The sequence below is a fragment of the Dermacentor andersoni genome, chromosome 4, assembly GCF_023375885.2.
Source record: "Dermacentor andersoni chromosome 4, qqDerAnde1_hic_scaffold, whole genome shotgun sequence".
Taxonomy (NCBI): domain Eukaryota; kingdom Metazoa; phylum Arthropoda; class Arachnida; order Ixodida; family Ixodidae; genus Dermacentor; species Dermacentor andersoni.
Window position 1 is genome coordinate 73330548 of NC_092817.1, and position 12664 is coordinate 73343211.

At 47.2% G+C, this 12664-nt stretch overlaps 1 protein-coding gene across 1 annotated transcript in view; it reads right to left on the bottom strand.

Moving 5' to 3' along the window:
* Positions 1-3913: 3913 nt before the first annotated feature.
* LOC126536316 (cysteine-rich venom protein-like) overlaps positions 3914-12664 on the bottom strand; it is a 44627-nt gene continuing 35876 nt past the window's right edge. The window contains exons 6-7 of the mRNA XM_050183235.3: positions 6955-7042; positions 3914-4461 (exon numbers count right to left, since the gene is read on the bottom strand). Coding sequence (XP_050039192.1) covers positions 4111-4461; positions 6955-7042 — 439 coding nt within the window. The 3' untranslated portion in view covers positions 3914-4110. The remainder of the gene's footprint in view (positions 4462-6954; positions 7043-12664) is intronic.

Genomic DNA, 12664 nt, shown 5'->3' on the forward strand with positions numbered 1-12664 from the left:
GACCGATGCTACTTTTTTCTTCTTCTTCTAGCACGCGACTTCTGCACGCGCTGGTGAGTTGTTTGTCAAATGGGGCAACTTACTCTCAGAGGTATAGGTTATGAATTGGGCGATTCAAAAGTTCAAGAAAGAAATTGGCAGCACATCCATCTTTAAAGATGATTGGTCACCCTAATGCGATTAGCCATATATTTTGTGACGCATGTATAATTGGGGGTGACATTATTTATTTGTTACGATACTTACAGCGAAGAGTGGCACATTGGCTTGACCAACGCGCCCAATGCGTCGCATTAATCTAAAAGGTTTATCGAAGAGCGGTACACACTCAGTGGCACGTATCAGGTGACCCACGTTGGCGTGAAAGAGGTTAACTCAAGGGTGGCACTTGCCCTGCGTCACACACCCAGTTGAGTTGTTCCGATGGTTGGTTTCGAAACCGGTTCCATGAGCACAGCAGCTTGATGCTGCACCCAATGCATCACCCAGTGACCCAAGTTGTCTTGAAGAACATTGGCGAGGACAGACATACATGCCACAAACTGAAAGAAGTTCCCGAAGAATGCTAATCACATTAAAATTTGAAAAGAAAAAGAGTTCATTCATTCATTCATTCATTCATTCAAAGAACTTTATTGAGTGCCCTGCGATTTGGTGGGGTGGGCTTGAACCCGGTTAGGTTTCGGCCAAGGGTTGTTGGCCCTTGGCGGCTTCCTCGGCTCGCTGGACGGCCCGGAGTTGGTGCTGCAGGTCCGAGCTGTGCAATGCAGACTAGCAAAGCGCGCGGAGTCTGTCGCTGTTTGAGGCTGCATCACCGTTATTGTGTATTATACTCGTACATTCCCACAGGATGTGCTCTATTGTGGCTCTAGAGTTGCAATGCCTGCACTTGTCAGTTATGTATATGGGTGTATTGTGTCAAAGAAAGTTATTAACTACAAATTTTGAAAGCGATAACTAACTCATAGAGATATGACGTGAATAATAACTAAATTTTACAGACAATACAATGAGAATACGAAAAAAATAAATAAAAGGTAAGCCGTAGTTCTTGTATCTCAGAAAACTGAAGATGGTATAAATGTTTCCTTCGCTATAACGTATGCCGATAACACGAGGGCAAACGACCACCGGAAGAGTCAAGTTCACTCCAAGTTTCTTTCGAAACGCTTCTTTGAAAACACCCTTCTTTAAAAAGTAAACCCGCAGCATGCTAACAAGATGAGCTTTCATTGCAGAACCACAAAGGTGGTGAAGCCGAAACAGACTTTTGCAGGCAAAAGTTGAGTGGGGGAACTCAGCAACGTAGTGTCATAAGCGAGACTTCGAACTTTCTAGCGTTACATTATCCAAGTTTAGAAGCGCGAAAAAAGAGGAAATTAGTCGTCGTCGTCTTCTTAGAAAGTGCTTCCTTAATTAACGGATGTACTTTGTTCAGGCGGGTGTGGTACAAAGTCGGTCTAACAAATAAATGATTCTTGCGCAGAATATATGGTTACCCTTCCGGCATGTTCAAAAGCCCGTACGTGCATTTAAATTGGTCGCAAGTGTTTACGGGACGTCGCGTCGCCGATAAATCCGCCTGTTTCTGAAGCCTGGAATAAGCGAGGCGTGTTCACGAAGCCCTTCATAGAGTATAATATGTCTTTACTTACAAGCCAAGCCTTTGGCGATCGGCTGATGGTTCCTTGCTAGGTCTAATGTAAAATAAATATTAGTGCCGAAGCAATAAAAATTCTAGCCAATCCTGCCGCGGATGGGCGTTCACCATACTAATTTTCTGCAGAGTATGCTATCTTTTATCGGCACTCTATGCAGCGTAATGATGACGCTCTTCCTCGATGCGTGAACGTTCTTCAAATTTTTCTTCAGTGGGCGGTCACTGATGTCAAAGTACTTATCGGCATTATTCGTCCGGTGTTCCCGGGGGCAGGCTCATCGACGGGCGTTCGACCACACTCATTTGCTGTAGACGATGTTCTCGTTCTTCACAACACTGCACTGCAACAAACGCACTCTCTCAGTCGGCTACACACCACGTGACATCGCGTAAGGAGTGAGGCCTTAGCGTCCGCTATAGTAATGAAATGTAATGAAAATGCCACCAAAGTGTGACTTCATCCAAGAAGACGTGGAGGAACGCCATATCGTTCGCGAAGTGCGTTTCCGCGTCGAGAAGGCACGCAAACGCTTCGCTGCCTGGACAGAGCTGTACACCGCGTGCGCGGTCACACAATAGTTCCCATCATCATCATCATCATAATCCTAATCATCATCATCCTCCTCATCATCATCATCATCATCTCCTTATGACCGCTGCAGGCCGAAAGCCCCTCCCAGCGATCATCACTCTCCCAGCATCCCCTTTCACTCTACACTAGATGACGCGACCTCGCACGCGCAGCAATTGAAGCAACGTTGACTGGAGAGAGAGCACGCAACGCTCACAAAAGGTCACAAAACCCCAGTCACAAAACGTGACGTCGCGGAACCGAAAGGGTAATCCCCCTGTGATGCCATTGGGTTAGTTTTTCGAAAACTGCCAAAGTAACCAAATAAAGCTACTCGTTTTAAAAACCTACACATTCAGAAATTCGCAGGTGTGCGCCAATGCGAGCAACTCGTACATCAAAGACGGCGAAGCTAGGTGCATAATGGAGTTGTCAGAACCCTCGGAAGTCCTGGGGGTCTCTTTTGCCTGCGCCCGAAATCTACCCAGGACATTCCAAGTGTTTCAGCATACAGCCTTTGCAATTCCTTCATTATGGGAATCAATATGGGAATCGTTTATCTTCCAATTTCAAGCTTCCTACTCGAGCTTTCTTCAAGGGGTTCCCTATTTCCATGCTTGATACTTCTATACTCTTTATATCAGACATGTTGCTGCATGCTGCGCCGGCTCCGCCGACCACGGCATCTCGATGCATGCATGGTAGTGCTATTGGTGTAGGGCTCCATTGATTGCACTTCTTAAATAACAGCCCATGAGAGATGAAAGTGTACCGCTGCGCGTTCTCGGAGATCTCCTGGTCCCACTGCCTCTTCGGCTATCTGACGCAGGCTTTCTTGCTGGCTGTTCTTTGACAGTTGATGCCGACCATGGCTTCCGCACGCCGCCGCACTAAAAACATTGTGGGACCCCCCTTAACAGCTTCGCCGTAAAATGCAGCCACGACTTGCATAATCTCTACTCCACGCATCATTGCTCACTCGGCTCTAGCGCAACAGTAGCATAGGCAAAGTATAACACTTCGCGTGCGGGCGCCGTAGGTATCAGTCCGAGAGCCTTGCGCGCCTCGCAAAATCCGGAACGAGAGTTGGCAGCCCCACTTATGGCAAAAGTCTGTTGCGTGTCTATTGCACTTGATCGCCTGAATCTATCACGAAAAATATACATTCTCTAGGGATAGTGAGTTGTGCATCCGTACATTATAACCCCATGATGAGAGTAAAACCGGACACCAAAGCTCCATCACTCGCCGTCTGTTTATAGTTGACACAATGCCGCCCCTCTAATCGTCGGGGCAAATTGTCGTCGCGTCAAGACCTCGCATATGCGCTATGTCGAGCTGCGCTATATGCGTGGACACCAATGGACCGTTGCAATACCCTCCGCTTAATTCCAATTTTATCGACCACCCTTTCAACTGGCTCATTTTGAATATCATACACTTTGAGCCAGAGACTAGAGAAATTGAAATGAATGCACGTTAATCGCGCCTTTGCAATTGACTCACCCTTTGACAACGTTATATACTTACATTCAGCTTCGGCATATATGCTTTCCCAACTAAAGGGCAATGTAAGCGCGAATCGGTTTGGAAATAAATTGCAATAAAATTACCTTATCACTTCGACATTTCTCGCTTGACGTCAAGGAAAGAAGCCTTAGGAAGGTACTTAACGAATACGCCTAGATAGTCGCGAGTGACATCACAAGAGGATTTTTCTTGCTGATGCCCCCTTTTTCTTTTTGAACTTTTGTAACAGGTGTCCGTCGTCCAGACATCTACGAAAGAGGCGGCGGATCCAGTGCGCATCTCTTCGCTTGCGTGTCCTGCGACATGCGAGGCGCCCCGAAGAGGTCGTCGCCGGACTCGAGGCGGCCCTTCAATGTTTGGTGAGCGCATCCTGGCTCGCTGCAGGAGCGTCGGGAGCCTCGGCCGCCTTCTCGCCCTCGGCGCCTGCCTCAGCCTTGAGCTCGTCGGGACCGGCGGCGTCCCCGACGGCGTCCCCGCCTGCGGCCTCGCGGGAGCCGCCCATTCCCTCCTCGGCACCGCCGGGGAGGGCGGCCGCAGCGGAGGCAGCCGCCGCGTGCGACTTGCGCATGACGATGACGCCAGCGACGATGGCCCCGACAGCCGCCAGAGCGCCGAGGATGCCGACGATGGCCAGGAAGGAGAAGCCACCTTCTTCCGCTTTCGGTTGGCTCGTGGCCGAGCTGTCACCGCTTGGCTTTGCCTGCATGATACGTGATCAGAGACAGGGGTAACATCTGTGGCCGTTTAAAAAAAAAAATAAAATACCAGACATTCGCGGATGTTTGACAAATCGAACGACTAGTGCATCAAAGACAGCAAAGCTGAATGGGGAATGTGTATGGGAAGTTCTCCCGCCTTTTGCGAGTCCTACAGGGGGACTGCAGCTACACTGCCAGAAGTGTACTCGACTTTGTGAACGATTCCCTATATCCGCTTCAATTCCTTCACTATTTATAAATGAGCATTTTCAAGTGCTTCTTTGTTTTATTGCGATAGCAGGCGTATGGATGCTCCAGGTAAATTATTACCGTCACGTTGATGTTCTGGGTATATGTACATATAGTAGACTGCGAGGCACATTCCCTTGACAAGAATTGTGTGGATGACACCATTTCCGTAATATGCGTTGTAAAACTTTCAGTAAAAAAATGCACTGTCATTCCACTCGCTCTCTTAAGAAAACGTCGTTTTCGAAAAAGCAACTGGAACGACAATGGATTTCTCCGCAAAGTTCGGGAATTAATATCTCGAAACTGGTGTCAGCGTAAAAAAATTCGTTGAAAGCGCGGCGAACTTCCCGGCTCGAATTTAATATTGCTATATGTGCCATAACGTAATTAGTTAACAACTTAATTTGTACATATTTGTTACTGTACTATGCATTTCAGTTTTTAGTGCAAGTAATGTCCGCCTCTTCGAGGCGACCAGCTCATGGACTAGAATTGTGCCATCTACCACAGGCAATCTTTAAACATTTCTGAGAGTGTTTGCTGAAACACCCGATAAAGAACTGCGTTTATCGCGGCTGCGGCCTTTTCGGGCCTCCGACGCAAGGCGTTTTGCTTGCTATTGCTTTATTTGAAAGAACGGTTTACTGAAAGTTTAGTTTGCTGTATATGCTGTCCGTGTGTTCTTTTTTTTTTTTTTGTGACAATGGAAAATCACGTTCTTCTCCAACCATTGCACAAGCTGCAGCCACAGAACAGCAAAGCATTTCCGAAATGTAGTGAAAGCAACACATAGGCGGCTAACTGCGAGCTAACGCGGCCAGTTGAGCTTATAGGTGAATTGGGGAATGAAAGAAAAAAAAAAGAAAAGGACTGCATAGGCAACTTTTAAGGGATACTGCAACTCGTACCGAGGCAAATAAAACACATTCGAATGAAGCATGGTGGCGCTACAGGCGAAATAAACCCAACGTTAGCCATTCCAAGGCATGAGGCTACTCACGCTCGCAGGCGTCACGTGTTTCGAACTGAATAAGCGCGACTCTCTGAAGCCCGTAAACGTGCTTGTGTCTGGAAGCAGGTCGCAAACCGACAAATTCCGTCGTTACATTCGGGCCTCATTGTGAACGGAATTCGTTAATACGAGGGAAGTTATGAAAGCAAGTTTCGTCATGTTTTTTTTTTTTTTTTTTGGAATAGAAGATGGTACACCAGGTGAAAAAAAAAAAAAAAAACATTCGCCGTAAGTATCCACGCCCGTTGCTGGTTCAACAACGGAAGGAGCGTCAGCGGAGGAGGAATGATGCATGCGCAGAGCGCCGAAGAAGAGAGAGTAGCAGGAGACCGGCGTGCCAGAGGTTATTCGAGTACAAATCACGATGGCAGACAGACGTGTGCTGACAACGTGGCCGCCAATGGAAGTGCGTGCTGTTATCCGGTACGAATGGGCATGTGGGACTAGTGTGTCCGTCATCCATGAACGCCTCGAGATCGTGTAGTATGGTGAAAATCTCATCTCTCAGGCCTGGCATCGCAGGGCACCGAGTTTTACTAGTGTGATTTCTTCAAACTAATTGCACGCTACGATAAATGTCTCAGCCTCGATGGCGACTATGTGGAAAAATAGTGCGACGTGTATAGTTCATGGTGCATTCTTTTGGCAATAAGGTTTCCATATGAAAATAAATGACGAAACTTACTTTCGCAACGCCCCTCGATCGTACTACGGGGATCCTTTTCCTTTTATTTGCAGAAAAAGCATTAGCAAAATAGTCTGGGTTAAAAACAAAAAACGAAAAAGAAAAGTAAGTTTCAGTTGCAAACAACGTTGTGAGACCAATGTAAAACAATTTTGCAAGTCGGGCGGCGTTGCATGTAAACTGCATGATGTAAGCATGGGTTATTCGAGCGAAAACACCTGATACAAAATGCTCGTCTTCCTGTCTTTTCTACCGTAGTGTGCATTTGCTAATTAAGGTTTTATTACTGTATATGTATCTTTCTATCACGTAATTTAGTGCGCACACGGATTTCTTTCTGCATTAATTTGTGTTGGCTGGTGAACAAATATATATAGATCAAAATTTCGCATTTTTTTCGCATATATCTCAGAAGTACTATCTAATCCCGATCGATGTCGATATGAGAGAATCAAGGCACGAGAGAAGCCGACGACGAAAACCTAGTTACGCAATCGTTCTTGTATTGGCAGTTCAGCGCCTAACAGAGAACAATGGTGAACTTACGCATAATTCCATGTCGTCGCATGCTAAACCACCGCCGCAGTCGCTACAAGGGTTGCCTTTCTTGTAGATCGCCGCCCCCGGCTTTAACCTGCGAGAAGTTGACGTCATCGTCAGTTCTATACCCCGGACCACGTGCGCGCACATGTAGAAAAACAGCAGGATACTAAAAGCCAGCATCGAGAGCACCACACGGCTGGTACACACGCACCAATTTCAGTGGGTAGCGAGGCCCTTTAGTTGTGTCTACTATAGTCCATAATGTTTACAGAGCTAACCAGTCACTATGTCCCTTTTCGTGCATAGCGTGAAACGCTACAATGCTAGAGCATTTTTCTGATTGCTCGCATTTGCAGCCAAGATATAGTGTGGCGAGTTGTGAAAGAAACCTATACCGGATGCGGTTTAGCTTTTTGCGTTCTTAGCTTATAGAGGGTTTTCAAACATTGCTACTCACAGATAACATAATTCTAGTCTAAGAGCAGGATTACTCGATGCAGCGGACATTCCTTGCAGGAGAAATTCAAATGCTTAAATAAAAAGCCGCTGTTTCACCCGAATGGTGACGCATCTATTGCAATAGCAAACTTGTGCACAGCCATACGAAGTAAGGATAGCAGTTTTATCGGCCGTATAAACTTGCAAACATAAGCAGACTCACAAATTAACAAGCACGGTGTCACGCACGCACAACCAAACGTGAACACACCTGACTCGACTACCGCGGAAACTCGCTCTCAAAACGCTTGCGTGAGGAAACGCGGCAGCAGCAGCGTTAAAAAAGATATGCAAGAAGAGTTTCGAGGGTGTGGGTTAACTGGACAGGCGTAGTAAATTATCGAATTCGTGTCAATTATAGAGCCCCGCGCAGATAATAGGCTAACTTATAGGCTCACAATGTGCGCACGATAAACGCAGTATGAGGAGTTCAGAGATATATCGGACATGTCAAAGCATATATGGCGGAAATTTTCAAGTACGTGGCGCAGTAAGGGGAACTGGAGTAATGTGGGCTCCGCCGAAACGCTTGGCAAGAAAGGAAAGCTAAGTTTGAACATCTGCCTATAATAAGGAGAATAAAGGTTTAGAGTGGATAACTTCAACAGCAATTTTCGACTCCCTCTATGTCTCGTTGTTCGGATTAAGAAATGCCTAAAAATCGGAAATGCTAGTGATATTGAGGGTAACGCAGTCTTCGAAGACGATGGCAGAAAAATCACGTGTGAGCAGCGCGCAAAGACAAAATAAGCATCTAAGGGGCACTGCACGTTACTTTTATCTTTAGCAGGAAAGTGTGACAACTTCGTTGGTCTACTGATGAGCAATACTGTGATATCGCATATCACTGAGTGCTTTCATGAACACTATTCTAAGTAATAATGTGAAAGTAATCAAAGTGAGAGCAGCTAGGAGCCTTATGTGAGTCGTTAAAAATGTATTTGGTGTAATAAACCAACATAGAATTAACTTTTATTCTGAATTCCTCTCGAGTTTCTGGAAACTAGCTTTTCCGAAAGGGCCGAAACTCTGATACAGATGCTACAAGAACGAGGTCGCCAACACTGAAGTCCACAACACGGTGACGGGTGTCATAAAAGGCCCTTCTGACATATGTATGACGCTGAGAGGCAAAGGGGGGCAATCTGGCGTCCTTTGTAGCTATGGCAATGGCGACACGGCCGTACGCAGTCTGTGATTCGAGAGGGCTTGGAAGGCACGTGTCGAAAGAGAGTCGGTTCGCGTACAAAAAAAAAAAAAGACGTAGAAAAGGGAATAGTAAGCGGTGTGGCGCGAAGATTTGTACGCAAATGTCTCAAAAGGCTCAAGAAGGATCTGTGGCGCAAGGTTAAAATCAACAGAGGAAATAAGAGGAGACAAAGTAAAAAAGGAAGGCTTAGGCACAAGAAACATAAGGCATAACAGTGTCCCAGTTGCGTTCATCTTAGGAAGCATGCATGAAAAGTATATAAGCGATTGTTCGATTCATGCGTTCTGTAAGGGCGTATGTTTGGGGGGTGGGGCGCTGTGGTAACACTTCAAACATTTTACACCTTTTTGGGTGTTGTTGCGAAGGTCCGTGTGGCTACGAAGGTTCCACGGATAGTGCCGTGCCAGGAGACGGGAGAAAGAGAAGTTTCGAGCGACAGTTAGGAAAAGAGAAAAGGGGACTATATTCAAAGAAAGGTACATCACTCAGCTTTAAAAACACCGCTCCAACTATCGGAGCATACATACTCCATGCTAGTGCAGTAATGTGGAAAGTTGGGCTAGTTGGTGATTAATAATCATACCTTGCTGATGAAGCAGCGCACTGACACGGACACGGCGAAGACGCACAAGAATACACGACACTCGCTGCACTCGCAACTATTTTAATTCAGAACACATACTTCATATTTACATACCTGCGCACCCTCAGGAGTCAAAGATAAACAAGGCAGGTATATAAATATGAAGTATGTGTTCTGAAATAAAATAGTTGCGAGTGCAGCGAGTGTCGTCTTTTCTTGTGTCTTCACTGTGTCCGTGTCAGTGCGCTGTGTCACCAGCAAGGTATGACGATCCATGCTGGTGTCTTTGCCTGTCCGAGCGTCTCTCACAGCCGTCCGGATTCGCTTTTTATGCCGTTTATTTCCCTCTTTCCCTCGTCCAGAGATTTCACTGACCAATCGCAAACGTCGAATCGTTCACCACCTCCCGTTCCCCAACGTCCCATATGTCTCCAACGTTGCACAATACGAGGCATCGATGTTTTCCCCGGGAGTTCTCGACAATGACCCTCTCTTCGATCAGTGGCCTCTTCGTGACGGTCAGGAGGGGCGACGTTGTTGTCTTGAAGCAATCTGTCGTTTCTGGACGTTGGAAAAGTCGAAGATATGGAACCTTACTGCATGTCCGTAAGACTCAGGTGACGCTGACTGAGCTGCCTTGAATTGACGATGAGGTTTGTCAGCAGCACCCGTGACAGCCGCATCTCTGCCTGTGGCGCATCCTCTGTTCTGAGGGATCGTCGCGACCACAATAGTGCATAAAGGGTGTTTGATTGCCCCATGGATATCACCCTCCCCTTTAAGGGATAAGATGGAGTCTATGGTGAGTACCAATGCAGTTATTCTCTTTGACGACCTTTTTGTGGCACGTAAAAAAAATTTAATGTCTATGACAGACGACATGAAGAGTGCATTAAACAAACTTTCGAACCTTCGGCTGTCAGATGTTCTAGTCAGATATTTCTTTGAGCTTAAGGTGGTCATAATTATTACACAGTTTCCAACTACGCTATTTCTCATCGCACGCGTAGATATAACTTGTCATCTTGTGCAATAATTTTTTGAGGCAATGAGACAAGGCAACGTCCTTGAGTGTTTAAATTGCTTTAAAGCGTAAGGTTGTGTTGTGTGACACAAGAGCTGAGCAAGTCGCCGGTAACTCTAAACACGAAGTTGCGGCAACGGTCTGTGAGAATCTAGCGAGGCGCTCCATCGTGTAAGTTTACCTTGCAGCGTGCAATCAGCGACGTCTGCAGCGGAACTGGTCGGATCGAATAGCTCGCGTGATGGCGTTATAGGTGGAATTCTCGGTAACCGTGACCATCTAACCATTGCCATCACTCGAGATAGGCATAGGGCCGAGGAGGTCGAGATCAAAACGATGTCTATTGGCTAAAAACGTCCAGGAGGAAATAGAACCGACTTTTACCGCGTCAGCACGACTCGGAGACAGCGGCATAAGGCCACACAGGACGTCCAGGCCAGCAATAAAAAAAAATTGTCGAACGTGCTCTAACGTCCTGGAAACACCAAGGTAGCCAGCCGTGGGGACATCATGAAGTTGCGCGAGCACAATCGCCCAGAGACGACAGGGGACGAGGATAAGCAGTTTTTACCTCTCCGAGTGCGTGTTCGGTCGATATAAGGTGCCGTCGAGGACGACAATTATGTGAATTGAAGGGCCTGTAGTGACTACAACGCTGATGGTTAGAGAAATCTCGTAGGGATGCACGCGCTGTTGCTCGCCACTGACATGGCGAAAAGCGGATAGCAAGTAAACGCTGGAAGTTGCGTCATCGTTGTCTGGGGCGCTGATGCCGTGCCGAGACAAGCTGTCCTGGTGTAATGGGGAAAAGGAGGTGGCTAGCGAAAGGTATTGATGCCCAGCACACGCCTACACCAAAGTATCACATGTTGAGGGATAAACAAATATGTATTTTCAGACCACTTCCAAATTATTACGAATAACAGGATGGCCCATAGTCTGGCTTGGCAGCTCCGCGTCGTCGTCTTCGACACATTGACGATCGTCATCGCACTGCTCACAGCATCATGACCATATCTTTTGGAATACGATGATCCTTGTATTCTTGCTTTTGCGAAACTTGACTACATTATCTTGCATGCGTACACACATTAATACACGGACATACACGCGAAACTGCCAATATATTTGACCAAGTGGTATAAGCTCTGCCGGCAGAGCTAAGAGATAAACTATATCTGCCTGGCCGGGCAGTTATAATTTATCTCTGCCGATTTCAGCTATAGTACAGATGCCTTCCGGGAAATGGCGCAAAATCTGAGTGGCTACCAACCCAGTGGCAGTATTGCTCATTCACTGTCGTCAGTGACCCCCACCCGCTCTGTTGGCTGACTAATCTAAATGACCCCTCTGGTCGATTGGCGCGCTGGAGCCTCAGGATTCAGGAGTTCGACATGACCGTCGTTTACATATTGACGCCGACTGCCTACTGACGCATACTGACGCATACTGATAAACATACTGATAAGCATACTGAGTAGCATACCGACGCCGGCTGCCCCTCTCGATCACCAATACAGCCTTTTGTCACCGAGGGTAAGGACACGTCAGAGTCGTCGGACATTTACCATTTGCCGGCTGCAATGCGACGACCTACAACTGCTTCCGCATATTCATTTCTTGGTACGCCGAGGCAAAGACGTTAAAAATTAAATTATGGGGTTTTACGTGCCAAAACCACTTTCTGATTATGAGGCACGCCGTAGTGGAGGACTCCGGAAATTTCGACCACCTGGGGTTCTTTAGCGTGCGCTTAAATCTAAGCACACGGGTGTTTTCGCATTTCGCCCCCATCGAAATGCGGCCGCCGTGGCCGGGATTCGATCCCGCGACCTCGTGCTCAGCAGCCCAACACCATAGCCACTGAGCAACCACGGCGGGTGAGGCAAAGACGTGCCGCGACTGTTTGGAAGAAGTCTGGCATCACTTTGTTTAAAGGACAATGTTCTCTATAAGAAGAAGAACTTTTCTCCGACGGGCAGCACCTACTTACTGGTCGTGCCTCCTTCGCTTCGCAATGAAATTCTCACAGCATGTCATGATGAGGCCACCTCAGGTCATCTGGGCTACACCTGACTGCGGCTCAAGTGTTACTGGCCGAAGCTCCCAGCCGATGTTACACATCATACGCGCACTTGTTGTCCGGACTGCAAAAGGCGCAAAGCGCCACCCGACAAACCAACTGATCTCCTACATACTGAAGAGGTGCGGGGAACGAAATTGACCAAACGTGGCATGGATCTTCTCGGACCATTTTCAACTTCTACTACCGGGAACAGGGGGCTTATTGTCGCCACGAGCTACCTTACCCGTTATGCGGAGACAAAAGCTACCCAGCGGGGCACAGCAGGTGAAGCAGCTTGATTTTTATGTCGAAACGTCGTCCTTAGACGCGCTG